The following is a 21,014-nucleotide window of genomic DNA, read 5'->3' on the forward strand; positions in this document are numbered from 1 at the left end:
TCTCTATAAGCAGAAAATTGGTGCTTGTGGGTTTCCTAAGACCAAATATGAGACGTATTATATCATTTTGTGTTGTTTAAATTTTTTGCATCTGGGTCTTTGCACATGCACCATAGACAATGAGCCCATAGTCAATATGGGGTCTTATATGTGATTTATAAGACTGGAGTAAGGTTTTCTCCTTACAACCCCAGGGTGTGGAAAAGAAGTCTTTTTAGTATATTTGCTTTTCTATAACATTTTTTTATTGTGTTTGATATGTGGAGGTGGAAATTAAGTTTTTGGTCAAGCATGAGACCTAGGTAATTAATATTATTATCTTCTGGAATAGTTGTTTTATTTAGAGTTAGTTTTGCATTAACATGGTTTCGCTTCCTGTGAAATTGGATTATTTTTGACTTGGTGGGTGCAATGGGTAAATCTGAATGTTGAGAGAATTTTTCAAACTGGAAAAGTGACTTTTGCAGATTTGATTGTGCTATCTGAAAGGTGTTGCCAGATGACCATAGCACCAGATCATCAGCATATTGTAGATTCATATGGGGTAGGTTCATGTCCCTGAGATATAGGGCAAATAGGAGGCAACTGAGGACTGCTCCCTGAGGTAGGCCTTTGGATATCGTCTTTTGGTGTGAAGAGGCTGAATCAACACAAACAATGAAACTTCGCACTTCTATGAAGGATTTAATAAAGGATACTAGCTTGGGAGGTACTCCAAGGTTTGCAAGTTTATTTAAAAGGATTTGGTGGTTCACATTGTCATATGCTCCTTCAAAATCAAGGAAAGCTGCCACTAGGATATTATTTTTTGAGAAAGATTCATTTATTGCATTTGTTAGCAAAATGAAAGCATCTGTTGAGGAGTGGTATTTCCTGAATCCAGTTTGAGTGTGTGGGATCATGTTATTTTTCTCAACAAACCAGAGGAGTCTGTGATAAATCATTTTCTCCATTATTTTCCCCATCACAGGTGTAATCATTATGGGCCTATAAGACTCAGGGTTATCTTTTGGTTTATTTTTCTTTAGGATTGGTAGGAGGGACGAACATTTCCATATATTGGGGAACCTAGAGGATGCCCAAGCGTGATTATAACAATTTAGCAGTTCTTGTTTGTATGAAGGTGTGAGATTCTTTATCCATGTAGGGTGTATATTGTTATAGCTGCTGCTAGTTTTGGACCTAATATGATGTATTTCATTATTCAATTCCTGGATTGAAAATGGATTAGTTATGTACTCGGATCCTGGGTGTGGTTGGTAACTAGGGTTCATAGGAGTTGTGGACAGATTGCTTTGATTGTTTGATGTTAGCTTATTAACAAAAAGAGTTGCAAATAGGTTAGCCTTTTCAATATCATTGTCATAATGGGGAGTGGGTTGGGAGAAGTCTTTTTCCCACAAATGTGGCTTATGACTTTATGTATAATTGGCTCATGCGTTTCTCTGGAGAGATTATTTGCAAAATTATTCCAGTATTTATATTTAGCATCTATTATAGTCCTTTTTAGATTAGATTCTGCTTGTAATTTTTTTAAATATGTAGTAGGTGTTGGTTTTTTTATGAATTCTTTCCTATCTGCCTTTTTTATCTTCCATTTATTTAGGCACTAATTTGTCCACCATGCTTTAGGAATTTGTTTAGGGAATGTTTTCTTAGGTGTTGTCCTGGGGATAGCATGATTAGCTGTATTTATTAGTAAAGATGTCAAGGCTTCAGCATGTGTGTCAACTGTTGTGTTAGAAATGCATGAACTTTGGGTGAAACTTGTAATTTCATCATTTAGCTTATTTTGGAAAATAGACCAATTTGCTTTAGTGTTGATATATTTGGAAGTATGAGAAGAAGTTTCAGCAGGTTCATTTAGGGAGCAAACTATAGCAAAGTGGTCTGTACACAGACTATCAATTTTATTTATGTAAATTTTGTTCAAAAAATTTAAAGACACAATTTGTAGGTCAATTGTGGAGAATTTGGCACTTTTGGGGTTAAAATATGTATTTAGGTTTGGAGGGGTAGCAACAGCTAATTCATTATTATTTGAAATCATATGCTCAATAAATTTACCAGCTTTATTTGCTGGTTTATTCCCCCACAAAAGGCTGTGGGCATTGAAATCACCACAAATAATGATGTTTTTTAACATATTAGAATTATTTATATAATTAAAGAAATCCTTGGCATCTGAAGTTTGGCCATTAGGGTTATAAAAGCTTATTATGTAGGTTTTTAAATTATTCAGCCAAACACTTATACCAATTACATCAACATCATTTTCAAAATCTGGAAAATTGATGCCACAAAATTTTATATTATTATTAACTAATAAAGCTACACCACCTCCTTTTCTCTCTGAAGATCTATCCTTTCTCAGGATAGTATATACCAGAGACTTAATTTGTTGATTTTGGGTTAAATGAGTTTCCTGGAGGCAAGCAATATTAATGGAATTATTATTCATAAATGATATTAGTTCATTTAGCTGATTTTCTGTGAGTGATCTTACATTCCATTGGAGTATTGATAAATGTTGTGTTGTTGATTTATTCTTCATATGACTGTGTATCAATGTTCAGCTTTGTTAAAAGTAAAGCAAGATCTTTTTTTGCTTGAATGAGCATATCATCTGGGATGTAGATTTTTGCCAATTCTGCAATAATTTTTGTTTTGTGTAGTTGATGTATGTTCATGGCCTGAACTGCATTACAGTTTAAAATGAATAAGCATATATTTGGGGATTGCATTTTTGGTAGTGCATCCTGTTTGTTGGTTAAGGGATTGATTCCTGGTAGTGTTTCTGGTTTGTTTCTTCTTGGGAGGGAGGGCCAGGCTGGCCTCATCTCACCGGAAAACAAGGCTTGCTGGCTCGGTGATTCCTTCTGATAGGGATTTGAGCTAGGGGGCTTAGAAGATGTTGTTTTATATGGGGTGCTTGATGCATTTGGGGCATTTGACTTGGGGGTTTTGGTTGGTTTCATTACAGGCTTTATGTGGTATTGTTGGGCAGCATTTGCTTCCATTGCTGCAAAGGGGTATGGGATGGCCTTCTCTGTTGATATTTGGAGTGTTAGAGCTCTGTTCTTGTATGCAGGGCATAATGATTTATTTGTAGATTCATGTGGACCTTTGTAATTGATGCATGTAGGCTGGGTGTTTTTGCAAGTTGTCAGCTCTTTAGGATGGAAAGATTTACAATTACTACACTCTTGGAGAATTTCATTGCATTTGTTTGTCGTGTGTCCCAGTTTGAAACACTTCTGACATTGAATAGGCTTAGGTTTGTATTCCTTGTGTGGTTTGATTTGCCCAAATAGGAATAATTTTTCTGGGATATCAATTTTATCCTTTAGTGTGAATAAGAAGGATCTACTAGTTTTTAGGCCAGTAGAGTTAGGTTTTCCAAGTTGGGTAACATCCTCAACTGGGATTGTGTTTCCAGCCCTATCTGAGAGGCCTTCTTTTAACTCCTGAGTAGATATCTCTGGGGGAACATTATAAACTACAATTTTTGTTGGTGATTGTTTTGGGTTCCAATTAGATGCAATAATTGGGATATTCAGAAGGGATTTAAGGTTAATTATTGTATCTGCTGATTTCTGATCTTCTACAGCTATAAGCAGAGATCCATCACGGTTAATGTTAAGAGAGAACATTGATTTTAGCAATTTAAAAATTGCAACTCTTATTGCAGTGATCAATTTTATTTCAAAAGGGGTAGTGGGAGTAATTTTAATGTAAATTCCTAAGTTTTTGGAGGGAGGATCTTGGGCAGAGAGAGGGGAAATGCTTTTTATTGGGGATATTTTTTTCCTTTTTTTAGAGCTTCTAGAGAGGACCTCTTGAAACCCATTATCATCATTTATGGTTACATTAGGACCTACAGTTATCATTGTCCTATTCTCCGAATTGGAGCCATCATTAGAACTTTCAGATAATGTGCTTGACCAGCCAGGATGGGTATCTTTCACTATGGAATTTGATTTGGGATCTTGGGGGACGTTTTTTTTTTGGAGGACTTCTAAACATTGCCTATTGGAAAAAGCTTTAAACACAAATATAAAACTAAAATAAGAAGGGAAAATAGATGATATAAAACCGTCTGCACTATACTATGGGAAGGATAAACACCACAGTATAGCCCTGAGGATGACTTGAGCAGGATAGGTTTGGTACAACTACTGATTAGAAGCGATAATAATCAAGAAAATATATTTCGATTTTCTTGTACGGTTGCTGTTGTTGTTGTGCTTGTTGTGCTGTGTACGGTTGCTGCTTGAGATTAATTTTTACTATGGCGAATGTTTTCTTCATTAACAAATCATTTCTTCTGAAGAAATAAAGACAGCACTTTTTGATTGATGACAAGTATTGCTAATCCAATAAAAGTCGCTAGACTGCGCTGTTGTGCTATTCGTAATCAAAACACGGACAATGAAGAAAACGGGGTCTAAAAATACAGAAACGGCAAAAACGGCCAGAAAAAAAACTAAACATAAACTGGAACGGTACTAAAAAAACGGATACGTTTTTTTTGTTTTTTCGGTTTTCCCAAAAAAAAACAGAACAGAAAAGGGTAGAAAAAAAAACAGAAAAACAAACAGAAACGGCGCCGACCCCTAATCTGTATTGATTATAGTAACATAAAGGATAGTATGTAAAATTAAAACTCTGTAGGTAAAATAAGTTCAAATTGGTAAAATAAGGTTCTTCCTAGGAAATATAGGGGGAAATTGGTGTTTTAGAGTTGCCCTGTAGCTACTACAAGACTGGTTGAAAATTTGTTTTTGAGCATCACTTTCAACTTTTAATGACATTTTTTAATGATCCTGAATTTCCTGAGCTTCCATTTTGACATCCATTTTGTAAAAAAAAAAAAAAAAAAAATCAAATTTACTATTATTTGGGAGTAAAATCATATTTTCAATTTTTTTTTTATACATTTAAACCTAAGAAACGTTATCCTATCAATCTTGCATATTTAAATAGCTGCGTTCAGCCACATTTCTCATATCATATATATATTATTTTTCATTTATTCATAAAAGTACCCAATACAAGTAAAAAAGGGGTTTGAAACTCTTTGATGACTGATTAATTAAATACTGCATCATAATAGTAGAACATTCTGTAGCTTTCACAGTCATTAAGACCATCTTCAGCAGGTTCTGCTGGCAAATCTAGCTCCTCTATTTTAGACTCAGATTTTGATTCAGGTGACTGTGCCTGTTCTCAAGCTTCCCCCCCCCGCCTAAACAAAAGTTCTGAATACAACCTTAAGGACTACATATCAATTTCTACCTCCATCCTCTCTTTTTCTCTCACTTAGAATTAATTCTGTATTTATCTGAAGATTCTTTCAAAACAACTGCTGAAACACAAGGGCCATTGAACTAGAGGGCACTATTGCTTACAATCAGCACTGTTAAATTTAGTGATTAACCATGACTCAGAAATGTACATCAGCTCAATAAATCTTCGTCCTTTTATGTGCAAGCAATCACACATGCATCCTCTTGACATTTAGGCTTTACCTGGAAAATCCAAGTATAAACTGAGTATGTGTATTGATTATAGAAACATAAGGGATAGCATGTAAAATTTCTGTAAAATAAAAACTCTGTAGATAAAGTAAAGCAAAATTTGTAAAATAAGGTTCTCCCTAGATAATAGAGGGTGAAATGGATGTTTTAGAGTTGCCCTGTAGCTACAAGACTGGTTGAACATTTCTTTTTAAGTATCACTTTCAACTTTTAAAGAAATTTTTTAATGATTCTGATTTTCCTGGGCTTAAAAAAGGTAATTAGCCTTTGTCTAGAGTTTCATGAATGTAATTAATAGTCTAGTCTATCTCTTTGATAGTCATTTACCTAAGGTAATACCTCTGTGCTTGGACAGTGCCTGATTTTGGACATCTATTTTTTAAAAAAAAAAAAAAATCAAATTCACTATTATTTGGGAGTAAAATCATATTAATTTTTTTTTCTACATTTAAAACTAATAAATGTTAGCCTAATAATATTGCATGTTTAAATAGCTGCATTCAGCCATATTTCTCAGATCATATATATGTAATTTTTTATTTATTCATAAAAGCACCAAATACAAGTAAAAAAGTGGTTTGGAACACTTTGATGACTGATTAATTAAATACTGGATCATAATAGTTGAACATTCTGTAGTTTTGCAGTCATTAAGACCATCTTCAACAGGTTCTGCTGGCAAATCTAGCTCCAATTTCTATCTCCTGGTTACTATGCCTGTTCTCAAGTTTCTCCCCCCCCCCGCCTAAACATAAGTTCTGAATACAACCCTAAGGATTACATATCAATTTTTACCTCCACCCTCCCCTTGTCTCTCCCTTAGAATTACTTCTGTATTTATTTCAAGATTCTTTCAAAACGGATGCTGAAACACAAGGGCCATTAAACTAGAATAAGAATCTCTTCAATAGATTGTAGTCAGTAAGAACTTGTTTTTAATAGCAATTGGTTGAAAAGCAAGCTAAATATTAGAAAAAGGCACTTGAACTTTTGATTCCCAATTGACTGAGCTCCCTCCAAAGTGTACTTGGCCAATCCTTCCACGTAACCTGCCTCTGGGAAAAAATAAATGAATAGATATTAATACTGTAAACCTTTATGGGTCTTTAAAATAGGAAATACTATACAATGCCTCTGACTTAAACAGGAGAGCAGAAATTTCAATTTTGTTTCTAATGAAGATTCAGAATTATCCATTAGGATAATGAAGGAAAGAATTATCCATTAGGATAATGAAGGAAAGAATTATCCATAGAGGAGGGGGGAATTTTCTGTGGAAGAGGGTAAATGCTGCCTCCCAGGGGAAGAATGGAATGAATATAAGGTTTCTCCTCGGTGTGAAAATAAAAATGAGGATGTTGATCCTGTTTTGGCCCTCGACATTGTTCGAAATCCAGATCATTTAGTTCTTTTTATGAAATAACATTAATATCTGACACAAATGGCTTCCCACATTCTTTTAGGAAGGCAATTGAAATTCAAAAATCCATAGAGACCTTGCTTTAAAAAGAGATACTGGAAATCTTCCTACAAAACCAATTTACAATAATTTAAAATTAAACGATTCAAATAAAAAAATTTCTTCAGTTTAGATTAAGATTATTTCACCACCTAATGAAAATAAGGAAAACCGACAAGCAAAGTCAATCACATTAAGCACAGAATTCTTGCCCAATCTAATTGGTGAATTCTTTCATTTATTCTGGCTAGGTTTGGTTGATTGTTTTGTTTTCTCCTGCTCTGTTAAGAGCTACTTCAAAAGTTTAGTTTTCCTTGTTTTTTTTTAAGCACTGAAAATGGCTGGCAAAAGTTCCTGACAAAATTTCTACTTTTATTATTTTCACTTGTTTTCTGTCCAATGGCTGACATTACCCTTGTTTTTCTTGGCTGTTTAGTTTTATGATTTTTTCTTGTTTGTCATATGTCATTCCTGTTTGTAGCCCTTTCTGTCTTTAACAGCTCACAGAACTTATAATTTTATTTCACTATTTTAAAATTATAATTACTTTATAATACACTTCATCATTCTGGTAACAAGAGACAGAGTTTTTTTTTTAGCAACATAAAAATCAATGGAAAATAGTTAAAAATCACTAGGGGTGGTAACCCTGGACTTAAGTCAGACAGATGGCCTTTTAAACTGGGTAATACAGTTATACAAAAAAAAAAAATCATACCCAAACCTGTTACTGCCAACCTCTTTGTGCAGTGAAAATTGCAAGCCCTTGTAAAATATGAAACATTCCAGTAAAATATGTAAAATACTGGTAAAATACATAAAATAAGTAAATGGAATAAAATAGGTAAAATACCAATTTTACTGGGGTCTGGAAAATTATGGTAAGATACGCAAAATACCCAATTTTACCAGTTATAACACTAAAAAGGGAAGAATAAATCCATAATCTTTACTCATATGTTGTTGTCTGTCTTACGCATATATCGATGATTGCTACAAGTGTCAAGTAATTAAAAGTATTTAAAAGATGTACAACAGTAAATGAAGTTATGTTCTTAGAGAAAACTTTGTGTTTGTCATATTAAATACCCAAAAATAATCTTTGGAATCAACTTCTTCAGTTGCAGTGCTGACTTGTATGGTGAGTCCAGATACTATATAAAAACACTCCCAAGCTGTAAAAAAAATATATGAGATTCAGAGATATTATTGTTTTAACATCTTTTTCATTTAGGAACAAAAATCTAGTTAACATTTCTGATTTTGTTCATGCAAACCATACCAGCATGTATGAGTTCGGAAATACTCCTCCTCCATTGAAGTGTGAACCCATGTGAACTTGTACTTTAAACTATTTACTGTTTGATGATATGATGCAGGAACTGCTCAACCATTTTCAACCAGAAGCTTGAAATTAAAGACTTAAGTAGCACTTGAACTATTTTTTTTTTAGAGGCAGGAGGCAAAATTAGATGGCTAGCTGAATTGGTAGCATGCGGTTTTATTTTAACCTGGCATGTTTCATTGTGGCCAAAAATCCTACTGCTATATCCCGAAACAATTTTTTCAATGAATACTTTAGTCTAAAAACTTAAAGACAAATGTGATTTGCCCAACTTTTTTAGCATCAGTTTTACATGTCCTGTCTTCTTCTCTAGACTTGTATGCATTAAATGCTATATCATTGTGGCATGATAGTTTAAATATATCTGAAATTTTGAAAGCTCTGGGTTTCCAATAATTTGTGAAAACTGCAATCCTTACACAGATATTGATGGAAACTCCTGCCCTTATGTATAAATATAAAATTTACAGTATCTGAAAAATCTTTTTCTTTATAAAATAACTTTTCCATATTATGTTTTTTTTTTTTGTTTAGTTATAGTGTGAAATGTTTGTATAATTTGGAAAGCTTTGGGTTTTTGGCACTTTTTATTAACTGTAGCTCTTCTATACAGATCTTTGGATACTCTTGTCTTTGTCCACTCATAACAGTTTTTCCATGTTGCATGTTATTTTTTGCATTCTAGTGCAAATGTTTGTTTAAAAATTATGGACTTTAAGCAATTCTTGCAAGCTCTTCCCCTTATACACAAACATGAAATATATAATTGCTGAAACATCTTTTCCCATGCTTAATAGATTTTCTGTGTTGTAAGTTATTTTTGGTATTATAGCACAAAGGTTTGTAAAATCTTGAAGAAATTGGGTTTTCAGGCATTTTTTCAAATCTTGTCCACAAATACATAATGTGCAATAGCTGAAGAGTCTTTTCTGTGCTATTTAGCTTTTCTATATTAAATGTTATTTTTGGCATGATAGTGTGAATGTTTATAAAATTTTCAAGCTATGGTTTTCTTGCAATTGTTGCTTGTGTAATGCTTAGTGCAGCTGAAATACAAGCCATAGTTAACAAAACGCTTGAACCACTTGAACCTACAATAACTGCTGTACAGGACCTAGATATTAAAATCAAGAATGCAGTTAAACAGTCATTTAGTGAATTCAAAGAAGAGTTCAAGAAAGACATTGATGCCAATTTCAAGGATGTGGAGACTCGTATTACTTCGCTTGAGCAAGCTCCGGGGGCTGTTGGTAATCCTGATCTGTTACAAAAGCTGAACAAATCTCAAGTAGAATCTCTTAAAGATTAAATGAACCAGCAACTAGAGAGCCACGTGAGAATATTGATTGCTGGAGATAGAGACAAACAAAGACGCAAATTAAATCTCCTAGCATTCGGAATATTGCTGCAACCCAATGATGCGACGTTCATTTGTGACTTTTTATGTAACGAATACGGCCTACAACGGATAGCTGTAAAAAATGTTCGCCGCCTCGCCAGTCCCAATAATTCCACAAATAAATGATTCGCGTAAGGTGAGGCCCATTATTTTTTCAGCTGATGAATTAAAAATTAAGAAAGTAATCCTCCAAAAGTCATATGAGAGAAAAGGAACCGGCCAAATTCAGTTTAGAAATGATGTTTCAAAAGCCGACTGTATAAAGAGGACAAAGCTGTATGAAGTAGCCTATTTCATGCGCGACGAGCTAATGGTGAAGAAAACCTAGTCATTCGTGGCAACAGAATTGTTCCAAAAAACGTGCCCTCCTCCGCAGCACCAGCTGTAATGGACTCAAAGATTCTCAAAGAAATATAGATAGTAGTTTAAATAGCCCTTTGTATCCTAATGTTGAAATTAGTACTATTGATGAATCAAGTGAATCTTTTTACAGTGCAAGATCAGTAAGTTGTATTCTTTCTGAGCAGACTGTTATAAGTGATGATTCAAACCACAGCAGCATAGAGTGTGGCGAATGTAATGATATGGATAATAACACACACAGCCTGAATAAAAGTTGCACGCATTGGATGAACAATGGTCTGAAAGTTGTCTTCAGTAACATAGATTGTTTAACGTCAAAGCTTCATGAGATAAAATATGCCGCTTCGACGGAAAAAGCAGACGTTTACGCTTTCTGCGAGATTAAACCTAAATGAACCAATACTCCTCTTGGAGATACCCAGATCCAGACACCCGATTATACCCTGGTCACCAACCTATCTAGAGAAGGAGGAAGAGGAATAGCCGTGTACATCCGAAGCTCTCTGAAGGTAGGAATCATAGATACTAAATCAGATTATGAGCCATATATTGAACAAGTGTGGATATCTGTCCTCCTACCTTGTGGGCCATTTTATTTTGGTTGCATGTATAGAAGCCCCAGTTCACCTAGCCTTGAATCCTCCCTACTTGATATGAGTACTTCAATTGATATTAAAATGAAGCTACAGGAAATATGATTATTGTTGGTGATTTTAATTTCCCAAATATTCAATGGGTCATCAGATTCGGTTTTTCTGAAAATATTTTAATAAGACCATTCCTGGAGTGCCTATTTAATCATTCTTTGTACCAGGCAGTTAACTTCTCGACAAGATATAGATATGGTCAGAACCCTTTGCTACTTAATCTTCTACCAGCAAAAGAACTAGAGTCTATAATAAGCATCAAGCCCCTACCACCATTTGGAGCTAGTGACCATATTGCCATAAGTTGCAGTTTTAGAGTGTATCCTCAAAGACTAGAATGTACAAAACCCGTGTACACTGGTTACAGTCTAATTCGTCAAAAACAGACTCAATGTGATTGGTCTTTCATTGAGAATACAGATGTGAAAGAGTAATGGACAGCTATGAACAGAATATTATTGAAGGCTGTTGAAAATCACTCTTCTACAAAGTGGAAAAGGAAACCAAAAACCCTCCCGTATATCACAGAAGAAATTAAAAAGGCTAGAAACAGAAAAAAGAAATACTGGAAGCTGTACACAAAGAATCAAAACCAGCCTGACTATTACACGAAATATAAACAGGTGCGTAACCAGCTGAGAAGTCTCACCAGAAATACCATCGAGAAGTATGAGGAATCCGTGGCAGCTACAACAATAACTAACCCCAAGAAATTTTGGAGGTATGTGTCATTGGGTAAGCCTGGAAGGCATTCTGTCACTCAACTTGTACAAGATGGATCAAAAATGTGCAACCCAAGGGAGATAGCTAATGCATTAAGTTAACAGTTCATTTCAGTATTCACAGTTGCAGATAATGCCCCACTTCCACACCCCTCACAGTACGAAAATTCGTAAAAGTATGCCGCCCATCAATATTACTAAAGTATATGTAGAGACTCGACTAAAGAAGATTAACCCAAATAAATCAACAGGGCCTGACAGAGTGCCCCCTCAGCTTTTAAAGGAGACGTATGCAGTACTATCACATCCTCTCACCCTACTATTCCAAAAGTCTCTAAATACTAAATCTATCCCACAGGATTGGAAGGAAGCTTACATTACACCTTTCCATAAAGGAAGCAGTAGAGATGAAGCCAGCAACTATCGACCAATCAGCCTCACCTCTGGAATAGGAAAACTTCTTGAAGGCATAGTTAACTCAGCCATTATTGAACACCTAAATGTGAATAAGCTACTATCTCCTTGCCAACATGGCTTTCACCCCAGTCGATCAGTTGATACTAACCTCATTGATGCTTATGAGCATGTCACAGAACTTATGGACACGGGATCCCCAGTTGATATGATATTATTAGACTTAGCAAAAGTGTTTGATAAAGTTTGTCACAGGAGACCAAATTCTAAACTCGAGGCAATAGGCCTCCACGATGACGTCATAAATTGGACGATGCAATTTCTTACCAACAGGAAGCAGGTGGTAAGAGTATTTGGAGACGGTGGATCAATTTTCTTCTCAGAATCAGCAGATGTAGAAAGCAGAGTATTCCAATGCATGGTTTTGGGCCCAACTCTATTCAACATCTAGGCTATATTAATGATGCATCTTCAATCATAAAGAATAAAATATGCTTATATGCTGATGATTCCAAAATAATTGGTCCAATTTATGACCCCCAAAGTACCAAAGACATCCAAGCAGACCTCGTCGCACTCTCAACGTAGGCAAAAACCTGGCGACTAGAATTTAATATCCAGACATGCAAGGTCATACACTTTGCAGCAAACAACCCTCTCAGCCAGTATTTTATGGAATCCAATGGTGGTTCAAAACAGCCACCTACAACCAGTCACTGCGAAAAAGATCTGGGAGTCTTGGTTGATGGCAAGCTTGAATTCAACTTACACACGCAGTCTGCAGTAGCCAAAGCCAACCAAACTCTCGGTATAATAAAGAGAACGTTCTGCAGTAGATTATCCAGCAGTGATTACTAAGCTCCTAAAGGGCCTGATCCGACCAAAATTAGAATATGGGATGTCCATTGCCACGCCAGTTAAGAAGCTTGACCAATCGATTCTGGAATCGGTGCAGCGGCGAGCAACAAAATGCATAAGGGGTTTTCAAAATTTGCTATATTCTACCAGACTCCAGAGGCTTGATATACCATCTTTCAGAATACCGACGTGAGCAAGGGGATGTATTGATGACATACAAATTGATCTGCAACCACGATATTATCCCTGACTTATTCCAGTTAGATAGTTCGTCAAGAACAAGAGGGCACCCCCTGAAACTCTACCGGAAACATACTAATACCAAGCTGCAAAAAAAAAATTCTCCAACTGTGGGGTTGGCCTATGGAATTCCCTTAGCCAGAATGCAGTCATGTCCCCTAATACCAAAACCTTCAAGTCAGCTGTTGACAGAGATTGGTGCAGCAAGCCATGATGCACAGTTTGGGATGCACCCAATGAGCTGAGTCACCATCATCATTGACACGCGTCTACAGAATTTGTCCTTATCGCTGGCAAGTGCGATTTAAGGTAATTTTAAGGTAATTGAGCAACTGAGCAGATTGTTGTTCAGTAGTTTTTGCAAACTCTAGTATATATGCTGAAATTTTGTAAACTCTAGCCCTTATGCACAGATATAAAATACATAGTAGCTCAAGAATCTTTTCTTGTACTAAATAGCTTTTACAAGCATTATATTCTAGAGAACAATATCAACACATTTTAGCATTGTCTGTATATCTCAAATTGTTTTTCCTTCAATTTTTTTTTTTATTTTTATGGAGTCGTTTGGTGTTTCTTTATGGCAGACAAATTCCCAGTTACTGAGTATGATCAAAAATCAATAGTAAAAACTGTCTTATTTTGAAAAAAAAAAACTTAATGGCATTGATGTGTTGGTACTAATTGATAGCATAGTCAGTCAGGATTAATCTAAAGGAACAAATAGGATTAAGTTCTGATGTATCTTAAATAAAAAAAGAAAAAGTATAAATAGTTTTCTTTTTTTGCAGGGTTTTAGCACAATGAAGACATGTGTACTTATAGTTAGCTGTTTATTATTATGTCAGTGTAAAGGATGTGATGAATTTGACAATCATGGACATAGCCACGAATCTCCTTCATTCATGTATTCCAAGGATGCTAATCTCCATGCCCAACAATTAGGAGAAGAAAATTTTCATCCCCCAAGCCATAGCCATGATAGGCCACATGCTCACAGCCATGATTTGCCACATGCACACAGCCATGATTTGCCACACAGTCGTTCCCATGATCACATTGGTATCCCTAAACACCCACATGGTAGTAGAGAGAATGACATCTCACCTAAACAGACCAAAAAATATTCAGATACCAAGACATTATGGATTGAGGCATTAGGAGCAACTTTACTTATCAGTATTGTCCCTTTTGTCATTTTATTTTTAATACCACTGGGGGATACAGACCAGTCTCATCCATTGTTGAAAGTTTTACTGAGTTTTGCATCTGGTGGACTTTTAGGGGATGCATTTCTTCATCTTATTCCTCATGCAATGATAATGATGGAGGGGGCAGGACATGGTCATTCACATAGTCATGAACATGAACATGAGCCTCATGATATGAGTGTTGGTTTGTGGGTGATATATGGTATTTTGATGTTTTTGATGGTTGAAAAATTTGTCCATATTGTAAAAGGAGGACATGGACACTCTCATTCACATTCTGAGAAGCCTAAAATTGAAGAAAAGGAAAAAGAAGTCAAGGGAACTAAGAAAGATGGAAACAAGAATTGTGACGAAAATGGAAGGGATGCTAAAAAGAATAATGATGGTATGGAAAATGCTGTGAAGCCAGAAAGTAAGTACAATATTACTATTATTCCTATTATTTTTGTGTAGGCTTCAATTATTATTTGCTGTATTTGCACTGTTGAGAAAGAATTAATTTAGAGTTTGAAATCTATTATTGGTGAAAACACATAAGCATGGGAGGGGGGTACCACTGAGATCATGTACTTTTCACTGTTAGTTTAATTTCCATGTTTAGCTTATTTTTTGATGATTTTACAAATTCACTCTGGTCCCTGAAATCAATTCCTGAATATATTTCTGTATATATACATATTGATGAAACCGTTTTTCACAGTACATGGGATCATAAAATTCTCTGAGCGGGCAGAACTTTGATTATAGATTAATATATTAGTTGTCTATCCTGTTTCTTGTTCAGTTGACCTAGTCCCTTTTTATTCACAAGACCTTGCTTCCCTATCAGGGTCTAAGAAGTAAATGGTAGATCTGTTTTCTACAGCTTCAAGCTTTTTTGTAAGAAAAAGTTTTAAAGACAGAGAAATTTATCAAAATTAAGCAAAACGATTTTTTCTCCCGTCTTTTATTGATTACTTTTTTTCTGGTTGTCCAGACCAGGCATGTAATGCCTGGTCTGCATGGGTGCTTCTGGGCCAAGTGACAATAAAACATCATGGTTTCTGAAAACTACCCTCAATTTTGCATATGGTTAACTCTAATGAATGTGTGCCCCCCTTCTCAATATGGAACTCCTGGTACTCTTCCTTCTACTGAAGTTTCTTTAGTGCATTTGAATGGTAAAAGATTACATTGACATTTGTAACAGAAATATAGCTACCAAGTGGCCATAAGAATATAATGTGCACTGGAAAATATACTATTCTTCTATTTATTTATTTATTACCCGTCAAAAAAAGGTACAAAAGACGGAGTATCACTAAAAAAGAAAAAACACACACAAAAAACAAATTACAACACATTACACATAATCAAACAAATTACAAAGACGAGAAACAAAAACTCAATTGTACACTGCACTGCAGGTACATAAGAAATTTTACTTTTTAAACTCCCAAGTACTGAAGAAACATAAGCAATATGATTTATAACTTCAATTCAACTAACCTAACCTACAGCAAAATACTTAGTAACTTCAATTCAAAATAAAAGGAATTAATCAACTAGTCTAAATATGACAAGAGACGGTAAAAAGATTAAATATGACAAGAGATGTGCAAATAAAATTAAATGGACAGCGATTTACTGCCTTAGCAAACGGTACCAAGGGTGGGAAGAGACTTTCTCGTTGTACAGTTTAATTTGTTCAATTATAGCTGCCGTAATAAAAATTTTAAAATTTTTAACAAGGTGCGAATTTCTTGTCCACGGCGGGAGCCGCAGCAAGAACTTCGCATGCTTGAAAAACGCGGATCTGAGCTTTCTTTTCTCTGGCTTGGGAAAAATTCTCCAAAATGGGCTTAGATACAGGAAATGGGGAAGGGATACTGCGTTATAAAGTCGAGCCAGAATTAAACGGTTGAAACGAATTTTAGATGGAACTGCTCTATTGTAAACAAAAGCCAGGCGTTTACGGAGATGATCAATAAGAAGGGAGCGGGTAGTTTTGAGATCCTTTCCAATTGGTAAACCAAGGTAAATAATTTTCGAGACAGGGGCTACAGACAGTTCTCCCAGGAAAGGGAGAACCTATGCTGTTAGGGAAGAAATAGTCAAAAGTAAGGAAAATAACTTGAGCAATTGAGTTGAAAATAAAAATAATATAGGTTAAGCACAGGTGAAAGCATGATTCTAAGCATCTTTCTTGACACAGATGGGCAACAGGGGAAGGGATTTTCACCAAAGCTTGTCTGATGTCATCTGCCCCCAAAAAATTCCTCTAATGTATGTGTAATTATAGTCATTAGAATTTACTATGCCAAAAAACTTTTTGAAGACTGGCATCAGTGGTTTGACCATAACATGATGGCTTTTTTAGTTTTTAGTCTCTTTTTTTACTTTGTTATATATTGGTTGAACCCTAATTAACTTAGAATTGAAGAAATGAGGAATTTGATTAAATAATTTATTTTTTATTAGTATCAAAAGAGTTCATAAATATCATTCCTGGAGCCCAAAGGCTCTCTGGGGTGGAATATTTGTTGTCTTGAGCTAGTTGTTGCATATACTATGGCAAGAACAAACAAACAAACTACTATTACATTACCCATATAATTGATATCCCGTGCTTTTTCTTGGCTCAAATTGCTTTATATGTCCTGCAAGAAAATTAATGTTTACATGTTATTGATTTTTGCTCCAAATTTTGATATTTTCCCCAGACGCATTATACAAAACTTAAATTTGTTTGGTTACTTTTGGAAGATAATGTAGTGGTCATGGTGCCATTTGACCTTGCTGAATTTGAGTGCTTTTAATAACAGATAAAGTTAAAATAAAAATACTGTTTTACTGTATACAAAACCAAAGAATGATACCTGGTCATGATTACTTTTGTCTGGATTGCAAAAAAAAAACTGGTCTGTGATTTAAGACTCAAGTAAAATGAAGGCCAGTTCCTTGAGCTGCCAAGTGTAGGATTGCCACCATATGTTTCACAGCAGAAATGAACCATTGGTTTTTAAATTTGGATAGATTAGTAGATTTTGTATTTAAGTATCATCCTCTTCTCAAAACACTGGTCAAGTAGAAAATTTTGGAGAATCAGGTCTCGTCATGGAATCATAATACCATACCATCATAGCCTAGTTTTGAGCTGCTGCATAAACGAACTGCATAACGCACTCATTTTTGAATTAATTATCAAAGAGGTATATTTGACCTTGATTTCAGTTAATTGTATAAAAATACCTAGCTTTTTATGTTTTTATTTTATGTTCTTATGATTAAATCCGTGGCTTTGGGTAACTCTAGATGCCATGCCCTTTGAACTGAACACAAACTGTTTCTGTATCCCCTAATATAAATGTTTACTTATGATTCCAGTTTGAGTAAAGTATTACAGTCAGAAAGGTCTTGAGTCGAAAATCTACAGGTTGTCACTAATTAACAAACGAAAATTATGTTAACATAGGAAAATCTCAGACATAGTTACGTGTATAATTATTCAAGGTCTTATACAGCATGGGGGTAGGGAGGCAATTGCTGCCCCTTGGTTTTGAAAAAAAAATTTGGGATATTTTTGATAAAAAAAAAAAGAAAAAACTTCCCCCACTATATTTGAAAGCACCCGTTTTCGTATATTCATTTAAAAAGAACATGATGAACCTTCGCATCCTACTTTTTTTTTAATTGGTGTTAGTGCATTTGTCAGTTTGACTTTGGGCGGGGCTGATTTTGAGGGCGTATAGGCTTACTTTGATCTTCAATCCTAATTAATTTTAAAAGCAAAATTTTCCCAAGGGAAGTAAAGAGCGAAGTTGAAACTTAAAACGGACAAATATTATCTCTTCACAGACTATTTAATACATATCAATAAAACTAGTACAAATAAACCAACTAATTATGTTGCCCTATGTTTTATGATTATAAAAAACAGGATTACTTATTTAAGAGTCAAAAGTGAGTATATAGCCTGACAACATTAAACCAATCTATAAAGCTTTTCATAGTCTTGCACCAGTTGTGACGTCAGAAACTTTCAGTATACATTTGAAATTATTTTAAAAACATGGAACACAATTTCGGAAATAAAAAAAATCATTGAACATCTTGAAGCAATGAACAATTTCCAACCCTTAGCAAGACACGGACCCAGTGCCCTACTGTATTGAATTAACTCATCAGAAAAATCTTGAAAAGTATATATTTTGAGAAGTTTAAATCTTAAGAGCTAAAATATCGAGTGTTGGTAAATTGAAGAGATGTCTGAGATGAATGCATGTGCATCTAAACAGTTGTGTAAGTTTCTTTTTATACGGGGTTTAATATAGGAAATTATGTGACGGGATAATTTTGAAGATTCTTAGGAGTTGAATTTTATTATTTTTGTTAATAGATGGTTTAAAATGTTGATCTTATGTTTTTTGTTCTTCGTTTGCATTTTTCGAAGTTACATTTTGCAATTTAATCTTATCTTATGCTTTTGCAATAAAATCAGTAAAGTCCTTGATTCTCATTCGAATTTGAACAATCAGCTCTTGCTCTAGAATAGCTTGACATGATATTTTTGAGCTACTGGATAAACAAACTGCATAGCGCACTGATTATTAATCAATTATCAATGACGTATATTTGTCCTTGGTTTGAGTTAATTGTCAAGGACGAATATCTGTCCTTGATTCTCTGTCCGAATATCTGTCCTTGATTCGAATTTGAAAAATAGGCTCTTGCCCTAGAGCCACTTTCATGGTAGTTTTGAACTACTGCATAAACAAAGTGAAAATTAAATTGATTATCAAGGAAGAATATTTTTCTTCAGTTTAAATTAATTATCAAGAACAAATTTTAGAATATCTGTATTCTGTTTCATTTTACAGGGAGCATCAAAGTAGCTGCATTCTTGAATTTGGCTGCAGATTTTACACATAATTTCACTGATGGTTTAGCAATTGGAGCTTCGTTTCTTGCCGGGCGACCGATTGGAATTATTACAACAGCCACGGTTCTTGTACATGAAATTCCACATGAGATTGGTGACTATGCAATTCTCATCCAATCTGGCTGCCCTAGAAGAAAAGCCATGCTCTTACAGCTGATTACTGCCTTTGGTGCATTGTCAGGCACTGTTGTGTCTCTTCTTGCTGAAGGAATTGGTAAAAATATGTTTCATTTTTCTGTCACATTGTGAATAATTTCGGATTCAATCACTGTTCTTTTAATTGCCTCATATTTTCGTCATGAAATCGTCAAGGCCTTATTACTCTTGGTGAAAGATCGTGTTCTCGTTTTATTATTAATATTTTTCCCTCTTCAAAACTTAATTATCAGGTACAGGATATAGGTCTCTGTTTGGGTGATTTAGTTTACGGCTTTTAACTGAAAGAAAGGAACTATTCCAATATACAGAAAAAAAGAAGATAACTAAGAACAAAATTATGAAATCTTTACCAAGCACTTTGAGCAATTCTAAAATGTAAGATATGGACGTAGCCAAAGAGAATTGGCGGGGGCTTTAGGCTTATCTATAGAATATCAACATTTTTTTAGTTCCTCCATAATTTACTCTGTTATTCTTAAAGTTTGCCTGTTCAGTCTTTTTGCTTTTGAATTTTGTTGAATTTATTTCATGCATGCATGACTGCTTTGAAAAGGGGTTTACTTACACCTTGTACTTACACCTCAGTGTTGAACAGGCACGGATCCAGAGCCTTGATTTGGGAGGAGTGACTGTGTTAGGAGGGAAAACTGGGACATCACTTCTCCTTCTAGAATTTAGTTCAAAATAGGTGTGCAAAGGCCGGGTTTAAAGGTGAGGTAACGTAACGCAAGGGGAAGTTAAAACCAAGAGTTGTAATAGGTGTTGTAAATTTTTGCGAATGATGGAATGCTAGTTGGGGGCCATCATGTGTGAAAAAGCCTATTTTGATCCAATTCGCCATGTTTTTTAATTTTCAAAAACTACCAACCTTAATATAAGGCCCATTGTGATATCACTGATATAATAAAAAAACCAATAATTAAGGAAAGGGTAAGTATATTGGGCAGTAATTATTTTTGATATATTTTATATCACAACATCACTGCTAAAAATCTACTAGTAAGTTAAAAGGGTATAAATAATGCCATGTTTTCGATCTATAACCAACATAGATACAAAACACTTTATTCCACAGAAGTAATGATTTTAGTGTTTGTTTTCAGATATAACTTAAAGAAATGATATCTATTGAATTATATATTATGGTACAACTTTAGAAGAAAAAAAATGCATGGAGTCTTTTCATCTTTTGTCCCTGCATCTAAAAGTCATAATAAATTCCAAAGCTCTACAATATATTGCATAAATAGATTCCTACTTCTCATGAACACGATAGTGAAATTGGACTAGGGTGGTAGAAGTAGAAAGGGCTTTTCCGCTATTCCTCCCTCAATACAAGGGATACACCATCTGTTAAATCTATTGAAATCTTTAAGAGATTTACCTAAAACTTATATTACACTTTTTTGATAGAATCATTTTTAAAGTCAGGGGTGGAAAAAAAACTTGTGTTGAAGAGAAAAAGAATATTGTTATTAAGCCAAAATTTATGTTTTGAGCTATGGGCTTAAAGAAAATTAAATGTCTCAACTTTGTTATTTATTAGTAAAAGTGGATCAAACTTGTTATAAGTCACCTATTTTCTGGTTTCATGAAGGTAGCTGCAATTTGTATATATGAGTAATTGTATATTATATATTTTAAGTAGTTTGTTTTTAGTTTTATTTACATTTGTATTTTTATTTTTTTAGTTTTAGATTTTGTTTTATCGTTTTTTTTCTAAGCTGAAGACGCCT

The 21,014-nt window shown here is 34.6% G+C and overlaps 1 protein-coding gene across 3 annotated transcripts in view; it reads left to right on the forward strand.

Annotated features, from left to right (window-relative positions):
- Nucleotides 1–21,014, forward strand: part of Catsup (zinc transporter catecholamines up) — a 41,450-nt gene that overhangs the window by 18,831 nt on the left and 1,605 nt on the right. For all 3 annotated transcript variants that reach the window (XM_089103806.1, XM_089103805.1, XM_089103808.1), the window contains exons 2-3: nucleotides 13,779–14,610; nucleotides 19,058–19,333. In XM_089103806.1, the coding sequence (XP_088959932.1) occupies nucleotides 13,791–14,610; nucleotides 19,058–19,333 (1,096 nt within the window). In that variant the 5' untranslated portion in view covers nucleotides 13,779–13,790. The remainder of the gene's footprint in view (nucleotides 1–13,778; nucleotides 14,611–19,057; nucleotides 19,334–21,014) is intronic.

Source organism: Artemia sp. Qi Xiang Cuo, chromosome 18 (assembly GCF_049724085.1).
Source record: "Artemia sp. Qi Xiang Cuo chromosome 18, ASM4972408v1, whole genome shotgun sequence".
Lineage (NCBI taxonomy): Eukaryota > Metazoa > Arthropoda > Branchiopoda > Anostraca > Artemiidae > Artemia > Artemia sp. Qi Xiang Cuo.